This window comes from Salvelinus fontinalis, chromosome 19 (assembly GCF_029448725.1).
Source record: "Salvelinus fontinalis isolate EN_2023a chromosome 19, ASM2944872v1, whole genome shotgun sequence".
NCBI lineage: Eukaryota > Metazoa > Chordata > Actinopteri > Salmoniformes > Salmonidae > Salvelinus > Salvelinus fontinalis.
Genome location: NC_074683.1, coordinates 50460425 through 50485546, shown reverse-complemented (window position 1 = coordinate 50485546; position 25122 = coordinate 50460425). Strand labels below are relative to the sequence as shown.

The window sequence follows — 25122 nt, the reverse complement described above, 5'->3', positions numbered from 1 at the left end:
CGGTGATCCGGTTCCCTGGCGTGTCGGTGACAATTCCACAGCATACGTTTCTCCTGATTGTACATGCTACAGTGACATTAGCATGCTAGCTCGTTTACATACGTTTCTCCTGGTTCTACATGCTACAGTGACATTAGCATGCTAGCTCGTTTACATACGTTTCTCCTGGTTCTACATGCTACAGTGACATTAGCATGCTAGCTCGTTTACATACGTTTCTCCTGGTTCTACATGCTACAGTGACATTAGCATGCTAGCTCGTTTACATACGTTTCTCCTGATTCTACATGCTACAGTGACATTAGCATGCTAGCTCGTTTACATACGTTTCTCCTGATTCTACATGCTACAGTGACATTAGCATGCTAGCTCGTTGACATACGTTTCTCCTGGTTCTAAATGCTACAGTGACATTAGCATGCTAGCTCGTTTACATACGTTTCTCCTGATTCTACATGCTACAGTGACATTAGCATGCTAGCTCGTTTACATACGTTTCTCCTGATTCTACATGCTACAGTGACATTAGCATGCTAGCTCGTTGACATACGTTTCTCCTGGTTCTACATGCTACAGTGACATTAGCATGCTAGCTCGTTTACATACGTTTCTCCTGATTCTACATGCTACAGTGACATTAGCATGCTAGCTCGTTGACATACGTTTCTCCTGATTCTACATGCTACAGTGACATTAGCATGCTAGTTCCGTCTGTTGTCTGAACGGAATGCAGAATAGAAGGCGTTTATTTTAGCTAGCGCTAAAGAACTCATTGACTGACATCTGTCTGTTCAGTTGTGTAACCCAACGTGTCATTTCACTAGAGAGAAATCATATCAAATCATTCAATTCAAATCAAATCAATCAAATCATATCAAATCAGTGAAATCATATCAATCAAATCAATCAAATCAAATCATGTGAAATCATATCAATCAAATCATATCAAATCAGTGAAATCATATCAATCAAATCAATCAAATCAAATCATATCAAATCATTCAAATCAAATCAGTCAAATCAATCAAATCAATCAAATCAAATGATTCACGAGAGAAATCAAGAACTACAGTATATGTAGTGGTGGGAAAAGGATGCCATTATCACACTGGAGTTAAAGTATAAATACCTTCCTAGAAAGTTATTCAAGTAAAAGTGAAAGTCACCCAGTAAAATACTACTTGAGGAAAAGTCTAAAGGTATTTGGTTTTAAATATACTTAAGTGTCAAAGGTAAATGTATTTGCAAAAATATTACTTAAGTATCATAAGTAGAAGTATATATCATTTCAAATTCCTTATATTAAGCGAAGCAGATGGCACGTTTTCTTGTTTTTTTTAAATGTACGCATAGCCAGGGTCACACTCCAACACTCAGACATCATTACTGATAGCCAGGGGCACACTCCAACACTCAGACATAATTTACAGATAGCCAGGGGCACACTCCAACACTCAGACATAATTTACAGATAGCCAGGAGTACACTCCAACACTCAGACATTATTACAGATAGCCAGGGGAACACTACAACACTCAGACATCATTTACAGATAGCCAGGGGAACACTCCAACACTCAGACATCATTACAGATAGCCAGGGGAACACTCCAGCACTCAGACATCATTACAGACAGCCAGGGACACACTCCAACACTCAGACATTATTTACAGATAGCCAGGGGAACACTCCAACACTCAGACATCATTACAGATAGCCAGGGGAACACTCCAACACTCAGACATCATTACAGATAGCCAGGGACACACTCCAACACTCAGACATTATTTACAGATAGCCAGGGGAACACTCCAACACTGAGACATCATTACAGATAGCCAGGGGAACACTCCAGCACTCAGACATCATTACAGATAGCCAGGGACACACTCCAACACTCAGACATCATTACAGATAGCCAGGGGAACACTCCAACACTCAGACATTATTTACAGATAGCCAGGGGAACACTCCAACACTCAGACATCATTACAGATAGCCAGGGGAACACTCCAACACTCAGACATTATGTACAGATAGCCAGGGGAACACTCCAACACTCAGACATCATTTACAGATAGCCAGGGACACACTCCAACACTCAGACATTATGTACAGATAGCCAGGGGAACACTCCAACACTCAGACATCATTTACAGATAGCCAGGGTCACACTCCAACACTCAGACATCATTACAGATAGCCAGGGACACACTCCAACACTCAGACATCATTTACAGATAGCCAGGGACACACTCCAACACTCAGACATTATTTACAGATAGCCAGGGACACACTCCAACACTCAGACATCATTTACAGATAGCCAGGGGAACACTCCAACACTCAGACATTATTTACAGATAGCCAGGGTCACACTCCAACACTCAGACATCATTACAGATAGCCAGGGACACACTCCAACACTCAGACATTATTTACAGATAGCCAGGGGAACACTCCAACACTCAGACATCATTACAGATAGCCAGGGACACACTCCAACACTCAGACATTATTTACAGATAGCCAGGGGAACACTCCAACACTCAGACATCATTACAGATAGCCAGGGGAACACTCCAACACTCAGACATCATTACAGATAGCCAGGGACACACTCCAACACTCAGACATTATTTACAGATAGCCAGGGGAACACTCCAACACTGAGACATCATTACAGATAGCCAGGGGAACACTCCAGCACTCAGACATCATTACAGATAGCCAGGGACACACTCCAACACTCAGACATCATTACAGATAGCCAGGGGAACACTCCAACACTCAGACATTATTTACAGATAGCCAGGGGAACACTCCAACACTCAGACATCATTACAGATAGCCAGGGGAACACTCCAACACTCAGACATTATGTACAGATAGCCAGGGGAACACTCCAACACTCAGACATCATTTACAGATAGCCAGGGACACACTCCAACACTCAGACATTATGTACAGATAGCCAGGGGAACACTCCAACACTCAGACATCATTTACAGATAGCCAGGGTCACACTCCAACACTCAGACATCATTACAGATAGCCAGGGACACACTCCAACACTCAGACATCATTTACAGATAGCCAGGGACACACTCCAACACTCAGACATTATTTACAGATAGCCAGGGACACACTCCAACACTCAGACATCATTTACAGATAGCCAGGGGAACACTCCAACACTCAGACATTATTTACAGATAGCCAGGGTCACACTCCAACACTCAGACATAATTTACAGACAGACAGACAGACAGACAGACAGACAGACAGACAGACAGACAGACAGACAGACAGGCAGGCAGGCAGGCAGGCAGGCAGGCAGGCAGGCAGGCAGGCAGGCAGGCAGGCAGGCAGGCAGGCAGGCAGGCAGGCAGGCAGGCAGGCAGGCAGGCAGGCAGGCAGGCAGGCAGGCAGGCAGGCAGGCAGGCAGGCAGGCAGGCAGGCAGGCAGGCAGGCAGGCAGGCAGGCAGGCAGGCAGGCAGGCAGGCAGGCAGGCAGGCAGGCAGGCAGGCAGGCAGGCAGGCAGGCAGGCAGGCAGGCAGGCAGGCAGGCAGGCAGGCAGGCAGGCAGGCAGGCAGGCAGGCAGGCAGGCAGGCAGGCAGGCAGGCAGGCAGGCAGGCAGGCAGGCAGGCAGGCAGGCAGGCAGGCAGGCAGGCAGGCAGGCAGGCAGGCAGGCAGGCAGGCAGGCAGGCAGGCAGGCAGGCAGGCAGGCAGGCAGGCAGGCAGGCAGGCAGGCAGGCAGGCAGGCAGGCAGGCAGGCAGGCAGGCAGGCAGGCAGGCAGGCAGGCAGGCAGGCAGGCAGGCAGGCAGGCAGGCAGGCAGGCAGGCAGGCAGGCAGGCAGGCAGGCAGGCAGGCAGGCAGGCAGGCAGGCAGGCAGGCAGGCAGGCAGGCAGGCAGGCAGGCAGGCAGGCAGGCAGGCAGGCAGGCAGGCAGGCAGGCAGTCAGTCAGTCAGTCAGTCAGTCAGTCAGTCAGTCAGTCAGTCAGTCAGTCAGTCAGTCAGTCAGTCAGTCAGTCAGTCAGTCAGTCAGTCAGTCAGTTTAGCCCTACCATTAATAACAACTATCTTAACAACTATCTCTAGAATAGTTCCTAGGTCTTCCTTATTGGTCCTGTCATCCAGCTGGATGGCCTGCTCCTATTGGTAGGGCACTTGACAGCGCAGGTCAGCATCCAAGGGTGAGGATTTGGAACTGTGGGTTGAGGACATATGTGTGCTGTCCCCAAGGATGTGATGGGCTTTTCCTCCTGGCCTTCATCTCAGAGAACGAGGCCAGCCGTCTGAGGCCTACGGTACCCCAGATGGTCACCAGATGGTCAAAGAGAAGGTCTCACAGCAGTTGTTCACAATGGCCGAAGGAGAAACACAGAAGGTTTTTGTGGACACTGAATGAGTTCAGAGGAATTAATGGCTTTTTTTGATTATGTTTTGCTCAAACTTCAGGGTGTTATCAAAGATGGTACCAAGATATTTATACTGGTCCGCAGTGTCCACCTCCTCACCTGGTCCGCAGTGTCCACCTCCTCACCTGGTCCGCAGTGTCCACCTCCTCACCTGGTCCGCAGTGTCCACCTCCTCACCGTATATTTATACTGGTCCGCAGTGTCCACCTCCTCACCGTATATTTATACTGGTCCACCTCCTCACCTGGTCCACAGTGTCCACCTCCTCACCTGGTCCACAGTGTCCACCTCCTCACCTGGTCCGCAGTGTCCACCTCCTCACCTGGTCCACAGTGTCCACCTCCTCACCTGGTCCGCAGTGTCCACCTCCTCACCTTATATTTATACTGGTCCACAGTGTCCACCTCCTCACCGTATATTTATACTGGTCCACCTCCTCACCTGGTCCGCAGTGTCCACCTCCTCACCTGGTCCGCAGTGTCCACCTCCTCCCCGTATATTTATACTGGTCCGCAGTGTCCACCTCCTCCCCGTATATTTATACTGGTCCGCAGTGTCCACCTCCTCCCCGTATATTTATACTGGTCCGCAGTGTCCACCTCCTCACCTGGTCCGCAGTGTCCACCTCCTCACCTGGTCCGCAGTGTCCACCTCCTCACCTGGTCCACAGTGTCCACCTCCTCACCGTATATTTATACTGGTCCGCAGTGTCCACCTCCTCCCCGTATATTTATACTGGTCCGCAGTGTCCACCTCCTCACCGTATATTTATACTGGTCCGCAGTGTCCACCTCCTCACCGTATATTTATACTGGTCCGCAGTGTCCACCTCCTCACCTGGTCCGCAGTGTCCACCTCCTCACCGTATATTTATACTGGTCCGCAGTGTCCACCTCCTCACCTGGTCCGCAGTGTCCACCTCCTCACCGTATATTTATACTGGTCCGCAGTGTCCACCTCCTCACCGTATATTTATACTGGTCCGCAGTGTCCACCTCCTCACCTGGTCCGCAGTGTCCACCTCCTCACCGTATATTTATACTGGTCCGCAGTGTCCACCTCCTCACCTGGTCCGCAGTGTCCACCTCCTCACCTGGTCCGCAGTGTCCACCTCCTCACCGTATATTTATACTGGTCCGCAGTGTCCACCTCCTCACCTGGTCCGCAGTGTCCACCTCCTCACCTGGTCCGCAGTGTCCACCTCCTCACCGTATATTTATACTGGTCCGCAGTGTCCACCTCCTCACCTGGTCCACAGTGTCCACCTCCTCACCGTATATTTATACTGGTCCACAGTGTCCACCTCCTCACCGTATATTTATACTGGTCCGCAGTGTCCACCTCCTCACCTGGTCCGCAGTGTCCACCTCCTCACCTGGTCCACAGTGTCCACCTCCTCACCGTATATTTATACTGGTCCACAGTGTCCACCTCCTCACCGTATATTTATACTGGTCCACAGTGTCCACCTCCTCACCGTATATTTATACTGGTCCACCTCCTCACCTGGTCCACAGTGTCCACCTCCTCACCGTATATTTATACTGGTCCGCAGTGTCCACCTCCTCACCTGGTCCACAGTGTCCACCTCCTCACCTGGTCTGCAGTGTCCACCTCCTCACCGTATATTTATACTGGTCCGCAGTGTCCACCTCCTCACCTGGTCCGCAGTGTCCACCTCCTCACCGTATATTTATACTGGTCCACAGTGTCCACCTCCTCACCGTATATTTATACTGGTCCACCTCCTCACCTGGTCCACAGTGTCCACCTCCTCACCGTATATTTATACTGGTCCGCAGTGTCCACCTCCTCACCTGGTCCACAGTGTCCACCTCCTCACCGTATATTTATACTGGTCCACAGTGTCCACCTCCTCACCGTATATTTATACTGGTCCGCAGTGTCCACCTCCTCACCTGGTCCGCAGTGTCCACCTCCTCACCTGGTCCACAGTGTCCACCTCCTCACCGTATATTTATACTGGTCCACAGTGTCCACCTCCTCACCGTATATTTATAATGGTCCACAGTGTCCACCTCCTCACCGTATATTTATACTGGTCCACCTCCTCACCTGGTCCACAGTGTCCACCTCCTCACCGTATATTTATACTGGTCCGCAGTGTCCACCTCCTCACCTGGTCCACAGTGTCCACCTCCTCACCTGGTCTGCAGTGTCCACCTCCTCACCGTACATTTATACTGGTCCGCAGTGTCCACCTCCTCACCTGGTCCGCAGTGTCCACCTCCTCACCGTATATTTATACTGGTCCACAGTGTCCACCTCCTCACCGTATATTTATACTGGTCCACCTCCTCACCTGGTCCACAGTGTCCACCTCCTCACCGTATATTTATACTGGTCCACCTCCTCACCTGGTCCGCAGTGTCCACCTCCTCACCTGGTCCGCAGTGTCCACCTCCTCACCTGGTCCACAGTGTCCACCTCCTCACCGTATATTTATACTGGTCCGCAGTGTCCACCTCCTCACCTGGTCCACAGTGTCCACCTCCTCACCTGGTCTGCAGTGTCCACCTCCTCACCGTATATTTATACTGGTCCGCAGTGTCCACCTCCTCACCTGGTCCGCAGTGTCCACCTCCTCACCGTATATTTATACTGGTCCACAGTGTCCACCTCCTCACCGTATATTTATACTGGTCCACCTCCTCACCTGGTCCACAGTGTCCACCTCCTCACCGTATATTTATACTGGTCCGCAGTGTCCACCTCCTCACCTGGTCCACAGTGTCCACCTCCTCACCGTATATTTATACTGGTCCACAGTGTCCACCTCCTCACCGTATATTTATACTGGTCCGCAGTGTCCACCTCCTCACCTGGTCCGCAGTGTCCACCTCCTCACCTGGTCCACAGTGTCCACCTCCTCACCGTATATTTATACTGGTCCACAGTGTCCACCTCCTCACCGTATATTTATAATGGTCCACAGTGTCCACCTCCTCACCGTATATTTATACTGGTCCACCTCCTCACCTGGTCCACAGTGTCCACCTCCTCACCGTATATTTATACTGGTCCGCAGTGTCCACCTCCTCACCTGGTCCACAGTGTCCACCTCCTCACCTGGTCTGCAGTGTCCACCTCCTCACCGTACATTTATACTGGTCCGCAGTGTCCACCTCCTCACCTGGTCCGCAGTGTCCACCTCCTCACCGTATATTTATACTGGTCCACAGTGTCCACCTCCTCACCGTATATTTATACTGGTCCACCTCCTCACCTGGTCCACAGTGTCCACCTCCTCACCGTATATTTATACTGGTCCACCTCCTCACCTGGTCCGCAGTGTCCACCTCCTCACCTGGTCCGCAGTGTCCACCTCCTCACCTGGTCCGCAGTGTCCACCTCCTCACCGTATATTTATACTGGTCCGCAGTGTCCACCTCCTCACCTGGTCCGCAGTGTCCACCTCCTCGCCGTATATTTATACTGGTCCGCAGTGTCCACCTCCTCCCCGTATATTTATACTGGTCCGCAGTGTCCACCTCCTCACCGTATATTTATACTGGTCCGCAGTGTCCACCTCCTCCCCGTATATTTATACTGGTCCACAGTGTCCACCTCCTCACCGTATATTTATACTGGTCCGCAGTGTCCACCTCCTCCCCGTATATTTATACTGGTCCGCAGTGTCCACCTCCTCCCCGTATATTTATACTGGTCCGCAGTGTCCACCTCCTCCCCGTATATTTATACTGGTCCGCAGTGTCCACCTCCTCACCTGGTCCGCAGTGTCCACCTCCTCACCTGGTCCACAGTGTCCACCTCCTCACCGTATATTTATACTGGTCCGCAGTGTCCACCTCCTCACCTGGTCCACAGTGTCCACCTCCTCACCGTATATTTATACTGGTCCACAGTGTCCACCTCCTCACCGTATATTTATACTGGTCCGCAGTGTCCACCTCCTCACCTGGTCCGCAGTGTCCACCTCCTCACCTGGTCCACAGTGTCCACCTCCTCACCGTATATTTATACTGGTCCACAGTGTCCACCTCCTCACCGTATATTTATAATGGTCCACAGTGTCCACCTCCTCACCGTATATTTATACTGGTCCACCTCCTCACCTGGTCCACAGTGTCCACCTCCTCACCGTATATTTATACTGGTCCGCAGTGTCCACCTCCTCACCTGGTCCACAGTGTCCACCTCCTCACCTGGTCTGCAGTGTCCACCTCCTCACCGTACATTTATACTGGTCCGCAGTGTCCACCTCCTCACCTGGTCCGCAGTGTCCACCTCCTCACCGTATATTTATACTGGTCCACAGTGTCCACCTCCTCACCGTATATTTATACTGGTCCACCTCCTCACCTGGTCCACAGTGTCCACCTCCTCACCGTATATTTATACTGGTCCACCTCCTCACCTGGTCCGCAGTGTCCACCTCCTCACCTGGTCCACAGTGTCCACCTCCTCACCTGGTCCGCAGTGTCCACCTCCTCACCGTATATTTATACTGGTCCGCAGTGTCCACCTCCTCACCTGGTCCGCAGTGTCCACCTCCTCGCCGTATATTTATACTGGTCCGCAGTGTCCACCTCCTCCCCGTATATTTATACTGGTCCGCAGTGTCCACCTCCTCACCGTATATTTATACTGGTCCGCAGTGTCCACCTCCTCCCCGTATATTTATACTGGTCCACAGTGTCCACCTCCTCACCGTATATTTATACTGGTCCGCAGTGTCCACCTCCTCCCCGTATATTTATACTGGTCCGCAGTGTCCACCTCCTCCCCGTATATTTATACTGGTCCGCAGTGTCCACCTCCTCCCCGTATATTTATACTGGTCCGCAGTGTCCACCTCCTCACCTGGTCCGCAGTGTCCACCTCCTCACCTGGTCCACAGTGTCCACCTCCTCACCGTATATTTATACTGGTCCGCAGTGTCCACCTCCTCACCTGGTCCACAGTGTCCACCTCCTCACCGTATATTTATACTGGTCCACAGTGTCCACCTCCTCACCGTATATTTATACTGGTCCGCAGTGTCCACCTCCTCACCTGGTCCGCAGTGTCCACCTCCTCACCTGGTCCACAGTGTCCACCTCCTCACCGTATATTTATACTGGTCCACAGTGTCCACCTCCTCACCGTATATTTATAATGGTCCACAGTGTCCACCTCCTCACCGTATATTTATACTGGTCCACCTCCTCACCTGGTCCACAGTGTCCACCTCCTCACCGTATTTTTATACTGGTCCGCAGTGTCCACCTCCTCACCTGGTCCACAGTGTCCACCTCCTCACCTGGTCTGCAGTGTCCACCTCCTCACCGTACATTTATACTGGTCCGCAGTGTCCACCTCCTCACCTGGTCCGCAGTGTCCACCTCCTCACCGTATATTTATACTGGTCCACAGTGTCCACCTCCTCACCGTATATTTATACTGGTCCACCTCCTCACCTGGTCCACAGTGTCCACCTCCTCACCGTATATTTATACTGGTCCACCTCCTCACCTGGTCCGCAGTGTCCACCTCCTCACCTGGTCCACAGTGTCCACCTCCTCACCTGGTCCGCAGTGTCCACCTCCTCACCGTATATTTATACTGGTCCGCAGTGTCCACCTCCTCACCTGGTCCGCAGTGTCCACCTCCTCGCCGTATATTTATACTGGTCCGCAGTGTCCACCTCCTCCCCGTATATTTATACTGGTCCGCAGTGTCCACCTCCTCACCGTATATTTATACTGGTCCGCAGTGTCCACCTCCTCCCCGTATATTTATACTGGTCCACAGTGTCCACCTCCTCACCGTATATTTATACTGGTCCGCAGTGTCCACCTCCTCCCCGTATATTTATACTGGTCCGCAGTGTCCACCTCCTCCCCGTATATTTATACTGGTCCGCAGTGTCCACCTCCTCCCCGTATATTTATACTGGTCCGCAGTGTCCACCTCCTCACCTGGTCCGCAGTGTCCACCTCCTCACCTGGTCCACAGTGTCCACCTCCTCACCGTATATTTATACTGGTCCGCAGTGTCCACCTCCTCCCCGTATATTTATACTGGTCCGCAGTGTCCACCTCCTCACCGTATATTTATACTGGTCCACAGTGGCCACCTCCTCACCTGGTCCGCAGTGTCCACCTCCTCACTGTATATTTATACTGGTCCGCAGTGTCCACCTCCTCACCTGGTCCGCAGTGTCCACCTCCTCACCGTATATTTATACTGGTCCGCAGTGTCCACCTCCTCACCTGGTCCGCAGTGTCCACCTCCTCACCGTATATTTATACTGGTCCGCAGTGTCCACCTCCTCACCGTATATTTATACTGGTCCGCAGTGTCCACCTCCTCACCTGGTCCGCAGTGTCCACCTCCTCACCGTATATTTATACTGGTCCGCAGTGTCCACCTCCTCACCTGGTCCGCAGTGTCCACCTCCTCACCTGGTCCGCAGTGTCCACCTCCTCACCGTATATTGATACTGGTCCGCAGTGTCCACCTCGTCACCTGGTCCGCAGTGTCCACCTCCTCACCTGGTCCGCAGTGTCCACCTCCTCACCGTATATTTATACTGGTCCGCAGTGTCCACCTCCTCACCTGGTCCGCAGTGTCCACCTCCTCACCGTATATTTATACTGGTCCACAGTGTCCACCTCCTCACCGTATATTTATACTGGTCCACAGTGTCCACCTCCTCACCTGGTCCGCAGTGTCCACCTCCTCACCGTATATTTATACTGGTCCGCAGTGTCCACCTCCTCACCTGGTCCGCAGTGTCCACCTCCTCACCGTATATTTATACTGGTCCGCAGTGTCCACCTCCTCACCTGGTCCGCAGTGTCCACCTCCTCACCTGGTCCGCAGTGTCCACCTCCTCACCGTATATTTATACTGGTCCGCAGTGTCCACCTCCTCACCTGGTCCGCAGTGTCCACCTCCTCACCTGGTCCGCAGTGTCCACCTCCTCACCGTATATTTATACTGGTCCGCAGTGTCCACCTCCTCACCTGGTCCACAGTGTCCACCTCCTCACCGTATATTTATACTGGTCCACAGTGTCCACCTCCTCACCGTATATTTATACTGGTCCGCAGTGTCCACCTCCTCACCTGGTCCGCAGTGTCCACCTCCTCACCTGGTCCACAGTGTCCACCTCCTCACCGTATATTTATACTGGTCCACAGTGTCCACCTCCTCACCGTATATTTATACTGGTCCACAGTGTCCACCTCCTCACCGTATATTTATACTGGTCCACCTCCTCACCTGGTCCACAGTGTCCACCTCCTCACCGTATATTTATACTGGTCCGCAGTGTCCACCTCCTCACCTGGTCCACAGTGTCCACCTCCTCACCTGGTCTGCAGTGTCCACCTCCTCACCGTATATTTATACTGGTCCGCAGTGTCCACCTCCTCACCTGGTCCGCAGTGTCCACCTCCTCACCGTATATTTATACTGGTCCACAGTGTCCACCTCCTCACCGTATATTTATACTGGTCCACCTCCTCACCTGGTCCACAGTGTCCACCTCCTCACCGTATATTTATACTGGTCCGCAGTGTCCACCTCCTCACCTGGTCCACAGTGTCCACCTCCTCACCGTATATTTATACTGGTCCACAGTGTCCACCTCCTCACCGTATATTTATACTGGTCCGCAGTGTCCACCTCCTCACCTGGTCCGCAGTGTCCACCTCCTCACCTGGTCCACAGTGTCCACCTCCTCACCGTATATTTATACTGGTCCACAGTGTCCACCTCCTCACCGTATATTTATAATGGTCCACAGTGTCCACCTCCTCACCGTATATTTATACTGGTCCACCTCCTCACCTGGTCCACAGTGTCCACCTCCTCACCGTATATTTATACTGGTCCGCAGTGTCCACCTCCTCACCTGGTCCACAGTGTCCACCTCCTCACCTGGTCTGCAGTGTCCACCTCCTCACCGTACATTTATACTGGTCCGCAGTGTCCACCTCCTCACCTGGTCCGCAGTGTCCACCTCCTCACCGTATATTTATACTGGTCCACAGTGTCCACCTCCTCACCGTATATTTATACTGGTCCACCTCCTCACCTGGTCCACAGTGTCCACCTCCTCACCGTATATTTATACTGGTCCACCTCCTCACCTGGTCCGCAGTGTCCACCTCCTCACCTGGTCCGCAGTGTCCACCTCCTCACCTGGTCCGCAGTGTCCACCTCCTCACCGTATATTTATACTGGTCCGCAGTGTCCACCTCCTCACCTGGTCCGCAGTGTCCACCTCCTCGCCGTATATTTATACTGGTCCGCAGTGTCCACCTCCTCCCCGTATATTTATACTGGTCCGCAGTGTCCACCTCCTCACCGTATATTTATACTGGTCCGCAGTGTCCACCTCCTCCCCGTATATTTATACTGGTCCACAGTGTCCACCTCCTCACCGTATATTTATACTGGTCCGCAGTGTCCACCTCCTCCCCGTATATTTATACTGGTCCGCAGTGTCCACCTCCTCCCCGTATATTTATACTGGTCCGCAGTGTCCACCTCCTCCCCGTATATTTATACTGGTCCGCAGTGTCCACCTCCTCACCTGGTCCGCAGTGTCCACCTCCTCACCTGGTCCACAGTGTCCACCTCCTCACCGTATATTTATACTGGTCCGCAGTGTCCACCTCCTCACCTGGTCCACAGTGTCCACCTCCTCACCGTATATTTATACTGGTCCACAGTGTCCACCTCCTCACCGTATATTTATACTGGTCCGCAGTGTCCACCTCCTCACCTGGTCCGCAGTGTCCACCTCCTCACCTGGTCCACAGTGTCCACCTCCTCACCGTATATTTATACTGGTCCACAGTGTCCACCTCCTCACCGTATATTTATAATGGTCCACAGTGTCCACCTCCTCACCGTATATTTATACTGGTCCACCTCCTCACCTGGTCCACAGTGTCCACCTCCTCACCGTATATTTATACTGGTCCGCAGTGTCCACCTCCTCACCTGGTCCACAGTGTCCACCTCCTCACCTGGTCTGCAGTGTCCACCTCCTCACCGTACATTTATACTGGTCCGCAGTGTCCACCTCCTCACCTGGTCCGCAGTGTCCACCTCCTCACCGTATATTTATACTGGTCCACAGTGTCCACCTCCTCACCGTATATTTATACTGGTCCACCTCCTCACCTGGTCCACAGTGTCCACCTCCTCACCGTATATTTATACTGGTCCACCTCCTCACCTGGTCCGCAGTGTCCACCTCCTCACCTGGTCCACAGTGTCCACCTCCTCACCTGGTCCGCAGTGTCCACCTCCTCACCGTATATTTATACTGGTCCGCAGTGTCCACCTCCTCACCTGGTCCGCAGTGTCCACCTCCTCGCCGTATATTTATACTGGTCCGCAGTGTCCACCTCCTCCCCGTATATTTATACTGGTCCGCAGTGTCCACCTCCTCACCGTATATTTATACTGGTCCGCAGTGTCCACCTCCTCCCCGTATATTTATACTGGTCCACAGTGTCCACCTCCTCACCGTATATTTATACTGGTCCGCAGTGTCCACCTCCTCCCCGTATATTTATACTGGTCCGCAGTGTCCACCTCCTCCCCGTATATTTATACTGGTCCGCAGTGTCCACCTCCTCCCCGTATATTTATACTGGTCCGCAGTGTCCACCTCCTCACCTGGTCCGCAGTGTCCACCTCCTCACCTGGTCCACAGTGTCCACCTCCTCACCGTATATTTATACTGGTCCGCAGTGTCCACCTCCTCACCTGGTCCACAGTGTCCACCTCCTCACCGTATATTTATACTGGTCCACAGTGTCCACCTCCTCACCGTATATTTATACTGGTCCGCAGTGTCCACCTCCTCACCTGGTCCGCAGTGTCCACCTCCTCACCTGGTCCACAGTGTCCACCTCCTCACCGTATATTTATACTGGTCCACAGTGTCCACCTCCTCACCGTATATTTATAATGGTCCACAGTGTCCACCTCCTCACCGTATATTTATACTGGTCCACCTCCTCACCTGGTCCACAGTGTCCACCTCCTCACCGTATTTTTATACTGGTCCGCAGTGTCCACCTCCTCACCTGGTCCACAGTGTCCACCTCCTCACCTGGTCTGCAGTGTCCACCTCCTCACCGTACATTTATACTGGTCCGCAGTGTCCACCTCCTCACCTGGTCCGCAGTGTCCACCTCCTCACCGTATATTTATACTGGTCCACAGTGTCCACCTCCTCACCGTATATTTATACTGGTCCACCTCCTCACCTGGTCCACAGTGTCCACCTCCTCACCGTATATTTATACTGGTCCACCTCCTCACCTGGTCCGCAGTGTCCACCTCCTCACCTGGTCCACAGTGTCCACCTCCTCACCTGGTCCGCAGTGTCCACCTCCTCACCGTATATTTATACTGGTCCGCAGTGTCCACCTCCTCACCTGGTCCGCAGTGTCCACCTCCTCGCCGTATATTTATACTGGTCCGCAGTGTCCACCTCCTCCCCGTATATTTATACTGGTCCGCAGTGTCCACCTCCTCACCGTATATTTATACTGGTCCGCAGTGTCCACCTCCTCACCTGGTCCGCAGTGTCCACCTCCTCACCGTATATTTATACTGGTCCGCAGTGTCCACCTCCTCACCTGGTCCGCAGTGTCCACCTCCTCACCTGGTCCGCAGTGTCCACCTCCTCACCGTATATTGATACTGGTCCGCAGTGTCCACCTCGTCACCTGGTCCGCAGTGTCCACCTCCTCACCTGGTCCGCAGTGTCCACCTCCTCACCGTATATTTATACTGGTCCGCAGTGTCCACCTCCTCACCTGGTCCGCAGTGTCCACCTCCTCACCGTATATTTATACTGGTCCACAGTGTCCACCTCCTCACCGTATATTTATACTGGTCCACAGTGTCCACCTCCTCACCTGGTCCGCAGTGTCCACCTCCTCACCTGGTCCACAGTGTCCACCTCCTCACCGTATATTTATACTGGTCCACAGTGTCCACCTCCTCACCGTATATTTATACTGGTCCACAGTGTCCACCTCCTCACCGTATATTTATACTGGTCCACCTCCTCACCTGGTCCACAGTGTCCACCTCCTCACCGTATATTTATACTGGTCCGCAGTGTCCACCTCCTCACATGGTCCACAGTGTCCACCTCCTCACCTGGTCTGCAGTGTCCACCTCCTCACCGTATATTTATACTGGTCCGCAGTGTCCACCTCCTCACCTGGTCCGCAGTGTCCACCTCCTCACCGTATATTTATACTGGTCCACAGTGTCCACCTCCTCACAGTATATTTATACTGGTCCACCTCCTCACCTGGTCCACAGTGTCCACCTCCTCACCGTATATTTATACTGGTCCACCTCCTCACCTGGTCCGCAGTGTCCACCTCCTCACCTGGTCCACAGTGTCCACCTCCTCACCTGGTCCGCAGTGTTCACCTCCTCAGCGTATATTTATACTGGTCCACAGTGTCCACCTCCTCACCTGGTCCACAGTGTCCACCTTCTCACCGTATATTTATACTGGTCCGCAGTGTCCACCTCCTCACCTGGTTCGCAGTGTCCACCTCCTCACCTTATATTTATACTGGTCCACAGTGTCCAACTCCTCACCTTATATTTATACTGGTCGGCAGTGTCCACCTCCTCACCGTATATTTATACTGGTCCGCAGTGTCCACCTCCTCACCGTATATTTATACTGGTCCACAGTGTCCACCTCCTCACCTGGTCCGCAGTGTCCACCTCCTCACCGTATATTTATACTGGTCCGCAGTGTCCACCTCCTCACCCTGTCCACAGTGTCCACCTCCTCACCGTATATTTATACTGGTCCACAGTGTCCACCTCCTCGCCGTATATTTATACTGGTCCACAGTGTCCACCTCCTCACCGTATATTTATACTGGTCCGCAGTGTCCACCTGCTCACCGTATATTTATACTGGTCCACAGTGTCCACCTTCTCACCTGGTCCGCAGTGTCCATCTCCTCACCGTATATTTATACTGGTCCGCAGTGTCCACCTCCTCACCGTATTTTTATACTGGTCCGCAGTGTCCACCTCCTCACCGTATATTTATACTGGTCCGCACTGTCCATCTCCTCACCGTATATTTATACTGGTCCGCAGTGTCCACCTCCTCACCTGGTCCGCAGTGTCCACCTCCTCACCGTATATTTATACTGGTCCACAGTGTCCACCTCCTCACCGTATATTTATACTGGTCCGCAGTGTCCACCTCCTCACCTGGTCCACAGTGTCCACCTCCTCACCTGGTCCACAGTGTCCACCTCCTAACCTGGTCCGCAGTGTCCACCTCCTCACCTGGTCCACATGTGGTATGGTGTGGTATGGTGTGGTATGGTGTGGTGTATTGTGGTGTTGTGTGGTATGGTGTGTGTTAGCCTCTGTCACCTTCCCCCAGGCGGTGCGTTCCCTGAAGGAGACCATGGAGGACTGCTGGGACCAGGATGCTGAGGCCAGACTGACCGCTCAGTGTGCAGAGGAGCGCATGGCTGAACTGCTGCAGATCTGGGACCGGACCAAGTCTGTCAGCCCTACGGTTAACCCCATGACCACCACACTGCAGAACGAGAGGTGAACACACACACACACACACACACACACACACACACACACACGCACACACACACACACACACACACACACACACACACACACACACAGGACCAAGTCTGTCAGCCCTACGGTTAACCCCATGACCACCACACTGCAGAACGAGAGGTGAACACACACACACACACACACACACACACACACACACACACACACACACACACACACACACACACACACACACACACACACACACACAGGACCAAGTCTGTCAGCCCTACTGTTAACCCCATGACCACCACACTGCAGAACGAGAGGTGAACACACACACACACACACACACACACACACACACACACACACACACACACACACACACACACACACACACACACACACACAGGACCAAGTCTGTCAGCCCTACGGTTAACCCCATGACCACCACACTGCAGAACGAGAGGTGAACACACACACACACACACACACACACACACACACACACACACACACACACACACACACACACACACACACACACACACACACACACACACACACACACAGGACCAAGTCTGTCAGCCCTACGGTTAACCCCATGACCACCACACTGCAGAACGAGAGGTGAACACACACACACACACACACACACACACACACACACACACACACACACACACACACACACACACACACACACACACACACACACACAGGACCAAGTCTGTCAGTCCTACGGTTAACCCCATGACCACCACACTGCAGAACGAGAGGTGAACACACACACACACACACACACACACACACACACACACACACACACACACACACACACACAGGACCAAGTCTGTCAGTCCTACGGTTAACCCCATGACCACCACATTGCAGAACGAGAGGTGAACACACACACACACACACACACACACACACACACACACACACACACACACACACACACACACACACACACACACACACACACACACACACACACACACAGGACCAAGTCGGTCAGTCCTACGGTTAACCCCATGACCACCACACTGCAGAACAAGAGGTGAACACACACACACACACACACACACACACACACACACACACACACACACACACACACACACACACACACACACACACAGGACCAAGTCGGTCAGTCCTACGGTTAACCCCATGACCACCACACTGCAGAACGAGAGGTGGGTAGCTAAGCAGAACTCGTAAACAATAAGGCATGAGATCCATTCTGTCTCTATTCTGTCTGTATTCTGGTTAAGAACCCTTCTGTCTGTATTCTGGTTAAGAACCCTTCTGTCTGTATTCTGGTTAAGAACCCTTCTGTCTGTATTCTGGTTAAGAACCCTTCTGTCTGTATTCTGGTTAAGAACCCTTCTGTCTGTATTCTGGTTAAGAACCCTTCTGTCTGTATTCTGGTTAAGAACCCTTCTGTCTGTATTCTGGTTAAGAACCCTTCTGTCTGTATTCTGGTTAAGAACCCTTCTGTCTGTATTCTGGTTAAGAACCCTTCTGTCTGTATTCTGGTTAAGAACCCTTCTGTCTGTATTCTGTCTGTATTCTGGTTAAGAACCCTTCTGTCTGTATTCTGGTTAAGAACCCTTCTGTCTGTATTCTGGTTAAGAACCCTTCTGTCTGTATTCTGGTTAAGAACCCTTCTGTCTGTATTCTGTCTGTATTCTGGTTAAGAACCCTTCTGTCTATATTCTGGTTAAGAACCCTTCTGTCTGTATTCTGGTTAAGAACCCTTCTGTCTGTATTCTGTCTGTATTCTGGTTAAGAACCCTTCTGTCTGTATTCTGTCTGTATTTTGGTTAAGAACCCTTCTGTCTGTATTCTGGTTAAGAACCCTTCTGTCTGTATTCTGTCTGTATTCTGGTTAAGAACCCTTCTGTCTGTATTCTGTCTGTATTCTGGTTAAGAACCCTTCTGTCTGTATTCTGTCTGTATTCTGGTTAAGAACCCTTCTGTCTGTATTCTGGTTAAGAACCCTTCTGTCTGTATTCTGGTTAAGAACCCTTCTGTCTGTATTCTCTCTGTCTATTCTGGTTAAGAACCCTTCTGTCTGTATTCTGTCTGTATTCTGGTTAAGAACCCTTCTGTCTGTATTCTGTCTGTATTCTGGTTAAGAACCCTTCTGTCTGTATTCTGGTTAAGAACCCTTCTGTCTGTATTCTGGTTAAGAACCCTTCTGTCTGTATTCTCTCTGTCTATTCTGGTTAAGAACCCTTCTGTCTGTATTCTGTCTGTATTCTGGTTAAGAACCCTTCTGTCACTATTCTGTCTGTATTCTGGTTAAGAACCCTTCTGTCTGTATTCTGTCTGTATTCTGGTTAAGAACCCTTCTGTCTGTATTCTGGTTAAGAACCCTTCTGTCTATATTCTGGTTAAGAACCCTTCTGTCTGTATTCTGTCTGTATTCTGGTTAAGAACCCTTCTGTCTGTATTCTGGTTAAGAACCCTTCTGTCTGTATTCTGGTTAAGAACCCTTCTGTCTGTATTCTGGTTAAGAACCCTTCTGTCTGTATTCTGGTTAAGAACCCTTCTGTCTATATTCTGGTTAAGAACCCTTCTGTCTGTATTCTGGTTAAGAACCCGTCTGTCTGTATTCTGGTTAAGAACCCTTCTGTCTGTATTCTGGTTAAGAACCCTTCTGTCTGTATTCTGGTTAAGAACCCTTCTGTCTATATTCTGGTTAAGAACCCTTCTGTCTGTATTCTGGTTAAGAACCCTTCTGTCTGTATTCTGGTTAAGAACCCTTCTGTCTGTATTCTGGTTAAGAACCCTTCTGTCTGTATTCTGGTTAAGAACCCTTCTGTCTATATTCTGGTTAAGAACCCTTCTGTCTGTATTCTGGTTAAGAACCCTTCTGTCTGTATTCTGGTTAAGAACCCTTCTGTCTGTATTCTGGTTAAGAACCCTTCTGTCTATATTCTGGTTAAGAACCCTTCTGTCTATATTCTGGTTAAGAACCCTTCTGTCTGTATTCTGGTTAAGAACCCTTCTGTCTGTATTCTGGTTAAGAACCCTTCTGTCTGTATTCTGGTTAAGAACCCTTCTGTCTGTATTCTGGTTAAGAACCCTTCTGTCTGTATTCTGGTTAAGAACCCTTCTGTCTGTATTCTGGTTAAGAACCCTTCTGTCTGTATGCTGTCTGTCTATTCTGGTTAAGCAATAAGGCATGAGAACCCGAGAATAACTCCTGACTAAGGGCTGGTCTTAGGCCTGAGGCGAAGCCAACAGCCGGGGGGTGTTATTCACATTCATTCCCGGGTTCGTTTGCCTTTTTGTTTTTTTAAAAATGGTGCAACATATTAAAAAAAGATGAGCAACATGTTTTCATTAAACACTTTCCCCGTACAAAATAGAAATAAAATAAATAATAATAACAAAATAGTCTGTGCAAAAGTCAGTCGTTCATTCTGAGATTCTGTAGTTGTTAGCCAAATGGGCTGGTCGTTCATTCTGAGATTCTGTAGTTGTTAGCCAAATGGGCTGGTCGTTCATTCTGAGATTCTGTAGTTGCTATCCAAATGGACTGGTCGTTCATTCTGAGATTCTGTAGTTGCTATCCAAATGGACTGGTCGTTCATTCTGAGATTCTGTAGTTGTTAGCCAAATGGACTGGTCGTTCATTCTGAGATTCTGTAGTTGCTAGCCAAATGGGCTGGTCGTTCATTCTGAGATTCTGTAGTTGCTAGCCAAATGGACTGGTCGTTCATTCGGAGATTCTGTAGTTGCTAGCCAAATGGACTGGTCGTTCATTCGGAGATTCTGTAGTTGCTAGCCAAATGGACTGGTCGTTTATTCTGAGATTCTGTAGTTGCTAGCCAAATGGACTGGTCGTTCATTCTGAGATTCTGTAGTTGCTAGCCAAATGGACTGGTCGTTCATTCTGAGATTCTGTAGTTGCTAGCCAAATGGGCAGGTCGTTCATTCTGAGATTCTGTAGTTGCTAGCCAAATGAACTGGTCGTTCATTCTGAGGTTCTGTAGTTGCTAGCCAAATGGACTGGTCGTTCATTCTGAGATTCTGTAGTTGCTAGCCAAATGGACTGGTCGTTCATTCTGAGATTCTGTAGTTGCTAGCCAAATGGACTGGTCGTTCATTCTGAGATTCTGTAGTTGTTAGCCAAATGGGCTGGTCGTTCATTCTGAGATTCTGTAGTTGCTAGCCAAATGGACTGGTCGTTCATTCTGAGATTCTGTAGTTGCTAGCCAAATGGACTGGTGGTATATTATATATATATATAGAAAAATTCCCTATGAACTGGTTACGACCGTAATTAGACCAATGAAAATATATATTTTTGTAATACCTGTGGTATACGGTATGATACATCATGGCTGTCAGCCAATCAGCATTCAGGGCTCGAACCACCAATTGGATAATAATGTATAGTCAGCTGGTCACTGCGCACGGCGCTATATCAACACACCTGGACCCACTATATCAACACACCTGGACCCACTATATCAACACACCTGGACCCACTATATCAACACACCAGTACTCACTATATCAACACACCTGGACCCACTATATCAACACACCAGTACCCACTATATCAACACACCATGACCCGCTATATCAACACACCATGACCCGCTATATCAACACACCAGGACCCACTATATCAACACACCTGGACCCACTATATCAACACACCAGGACCCGCTATATCAACACACCATGACCCGCTATATCAACACACCAGGACCCACTATATCAACACACCAGGACCCACTATATCAACACTATATCAACACACCAGGACCCACTATATCAACACACCAGGACCCGCTATATCAACACTATATCAACACACCAGGACCCACTATATCAACACACCAGGACCCACTATATCAACACACCAGGACCCACTATATAAACACTATATCAACACACCAGGACCCACTATATCAACACACCAGGACCCACTATATCAACACACCAGGACCCGCTATATCAACACACCTGGACCCACTATATCAACACTATATCAACACACCAGGACCCGCTATATCAACACACCAGGACCAACTTTATCAACACACCTGGACCCACTATATCAACACACCTGGACCCACTATATCAACACACCTGGACCCACTATATCAACACACCTGGACCCACTATATCAACACACCAGTACCCACTATATCAACACACCTGGACCCACTATATCAACACACCAGTACCCACTATATCAACACACCTGGACCCGCTATATCAACACACCATGACCCGCTATATCAACACACCAGGACCCACTATATCAACACACCTGGACCCACTATATCAACACACCAGTACCCGCTATATCAACACACCATGACCCGCTATATCAACACACCAGGACCCACTATATCAACACACCTGGACCCACTATATCAACACACCAGTACCCACTATATCAACACACCTGGACCCGCTATATCAACACACCATGACCCGCTATATCAACACACCTGGACCCACTATATCAACACACCATGACCCACTAATACAATACACCAGGACCCACTATATCAACACACCAGGACCCGCTATATCAACACTATATCAATACACCTGGACCCGCTATATCAACACTATATCAACACACCAGGACCCACTATATCAACACACCAGGACCCGCTATATCAACACTATATCAATACACCAGGACCCACAATATCAACACACCAGGACCCACTATATCAACACACCATGACCGACTATATCAACACACCAGGACCCACTATATCAACACTATATCAACACACCAGGACCCACTATATCAACACACCAGGACCCACTATATCAACACACCATGACCCACTATATCAACACACCAGGACCCACTATATCAACACACCATGACCCGCTATATCAACACACCAGGACCCACTATATCAACACACCAGGACCCACTATATCAACACACCAGGACCCACTATATCAACACACCAGGACCCACTATATCAACACACCAGCACCCTCTATATCAACACACCAGGACCCACTATATCAACACTATATCAACACAACAGGACCCACTATATCAACACACCAGGACCCACTATATCAACACTATATCAACACACCAGGACCCACTATATCAACACTATATCAACACACCAGGACCCACTATATCAACACTATATCAACACACCAGGACCCGCTATATCAACACTATATCAACACACCAGGACCCACTATATCAACACACCAGGACCCACTATATCAACACTATATCAACACAACAGGACCCACTATATCAACACACCAGGACCCACTATATCAATACACCAGGACCCACTATATCAACACACCAGGACCCACTATATCAACACACCAGGACCCACTATATCAACACACCAGGACCCGCTATATCAACACTATATCAACACACCAGGACCCACTATATCAACACATCAGGACCCGCTATATCAACACTATATCAACACACCAGGACCCGCTATATCAACACACCAGGACCCGCTAAAATTCAAACACCAGGACCCGCTATATCAACACACCAGGACCCGCTATATCAACACACCAGGACCCACTATATCAACACTATATCAACACACCAGGACCCACTATATCAACACACCATGACCCGCTATATCAACACACCAGGACCCGCTATATCAACACACCAGGACCCGCTATATCAACACACCAGGACCCGCTATATCAACACACCAGGACCCGCTATATCAACACACCAGGACCCGCTATATCAACACTATATCAATACACCTGGACCCGCTATATCAACACTATATCAATACACCAGGACCCACAATATCAACACACCAGGACCCACTATATCAACACACCAGGACCCACTATATCAACACACCATGACCCGCTATATCAACACACCAGGACCCGCTATATCAACACACCAGGACCCGCTATATCAACACACCAGGACCCACTATATCAACACACCAGGACCCACTATATCAACACACCATGACCCGCTATATCAACACACCAGGACCCGCTATATCAACACACCAGGACCCGCTATATCAACACACCAGGACCCACTATATCAACACACCAGGACCCACTATATCAACACACCATGACCCGCTATATCAACACACCAGGACCCGCTATATCAACACACCAGGACCCGCTATATCAACACACCAGGACCCGCTATATCAACACACCAGGACCCGCTATATCAACACACCAGGACCCGCTATATCAACACACCAGGACCCGCTATATCAACACTATATCAATACACCAGGACCCACTATATCAACACACCAGGACCCACTATATTAACACACCAGGACCCGCTATATCAACACACCTGGACCCGCTATATCAACACACCATGACCCGCTATATCAACACACCAGGACCCACTATATCAACACACCTGGACCCACTATATCAACAAACCAGTACCCGCTATATCAACACACCATGACCCGCTATATCAACACACCAGGACCCACTATATCAACACACCTGGACCCACTATATCAACACACCAGTACCCACTATATCAACACACCTGGACCCACTATATCAACACACCAGTACCCACTATATCAACACACCTGGACCCGCTATATCAACACACCATGACCCGCTATATCAACACACCAGGACCCACTATATCAACACACCTGGACCCACTATATCAACACACCAGTACCCGCTATATCAACACACCATGACCCGCTATATCAACACACCAGGACCCACTATATCAACACACCTGGACCCACTATATCAACACACCAGTACCCACTATATCAACACACCTGGACCCGCTATATCAACACACCATGACCCGCTATATCAACACACCTGGACCCACTATATCAACACACCATGACCCACTAATACAATACACCAGGACCCACTATATCAACACACCAGGACCCGCTATATCAACACTATATCAATACACCTGGACCCGCTATATCAACACTATATCAACACACCAGGACCCACTATATCAACACACCAGGACCCGCTATATCAACACTATATCAATACACCAGGACCCACAATATCAACACACCAGGACCCACTATATCAACACACCATGACCGACTATATCAACACACCAGGACCC

The 25122-nt window shown here is 50.2% G+C and overlaps 1 protein-coding gene and 2 long non-coding RNA genes across 5 annotated transcripts in view; 1 reads left to right on the top strand and 2 right to left on the bottom strand.

Annotated features, from left to right (window-relative positions):
- The window catches only part of LOC129816223 (bone morphogenetic protein receptor type-2-like), a gene marked incomplete at its 5' end in the record, with an annotated part of 118220 nt that overhangs the window by 68449 nt on the left and 24649 nt on the right, over nucleotides 1-25122 (top strand). The window contains 3 exons of the mRNA XM_055870457.1: nucleotides 16858-17030; nucleotides 17136-17177; nucleotides 17270-17326. Coding sequence (XP_055726432.1) covers nucleotides 16858-17030; nucleotides 17136-17177; nucleotides 17270-17326 — 272 coding nt within the window. The remainder of the gene's footprint in view (nucleotides 1-16857; nucleotides 17031-17135; nucleotides 17178-17269; nucleotides 17327-25122) is intronic.
- Nucleotides 9011-10875, bottom strand: LOC129816936 (uncharacterized). 2 transcript variants are annotated; one of them, XR_008753634.1, is made up of 3 exons: nucleotides 10816-10875; nucleotides 9936-9987; nucleotides 9011-9068 (listed from the first exon to the last, which is right to left on the bottom strand). It is a non-coding gene; the product is annotated as an uncharacterized LOC129816936 (long non-coding RNA). The 2 variants fall into 2 exon arrangements; XR_008753633.1 differs by lacking the exon at nucleotides 10816-10875 and adding an exon at nucleotides 10136-10166 and having other exon boundaries at nucleotides 9936-10033.
- LOC129816935 (uncharacterized) lies at nucleotides 13832-15110 on the bottom strand. 2 transcript variants are annotated; one of them, XR_008753632.1, is made up of 3 exons: nucleotides 15051-15110; nucleotides 14757-14808; nucleotides 13832-13889 (listed from the first exon to the last, which is right to left on the bottom strand). It is a non-coding gene; the product is annotated as an uncharacterized LOC129816935 (long non-coding RNA). The 2 variants fall into 2 exon arrangements; XR_008753631.1 differs by lacking the exon at nucleotides 15051-15110 and adding an exon at nucleotides 14957-14987 and having other exon boundaries at nucleotides 14757-14854.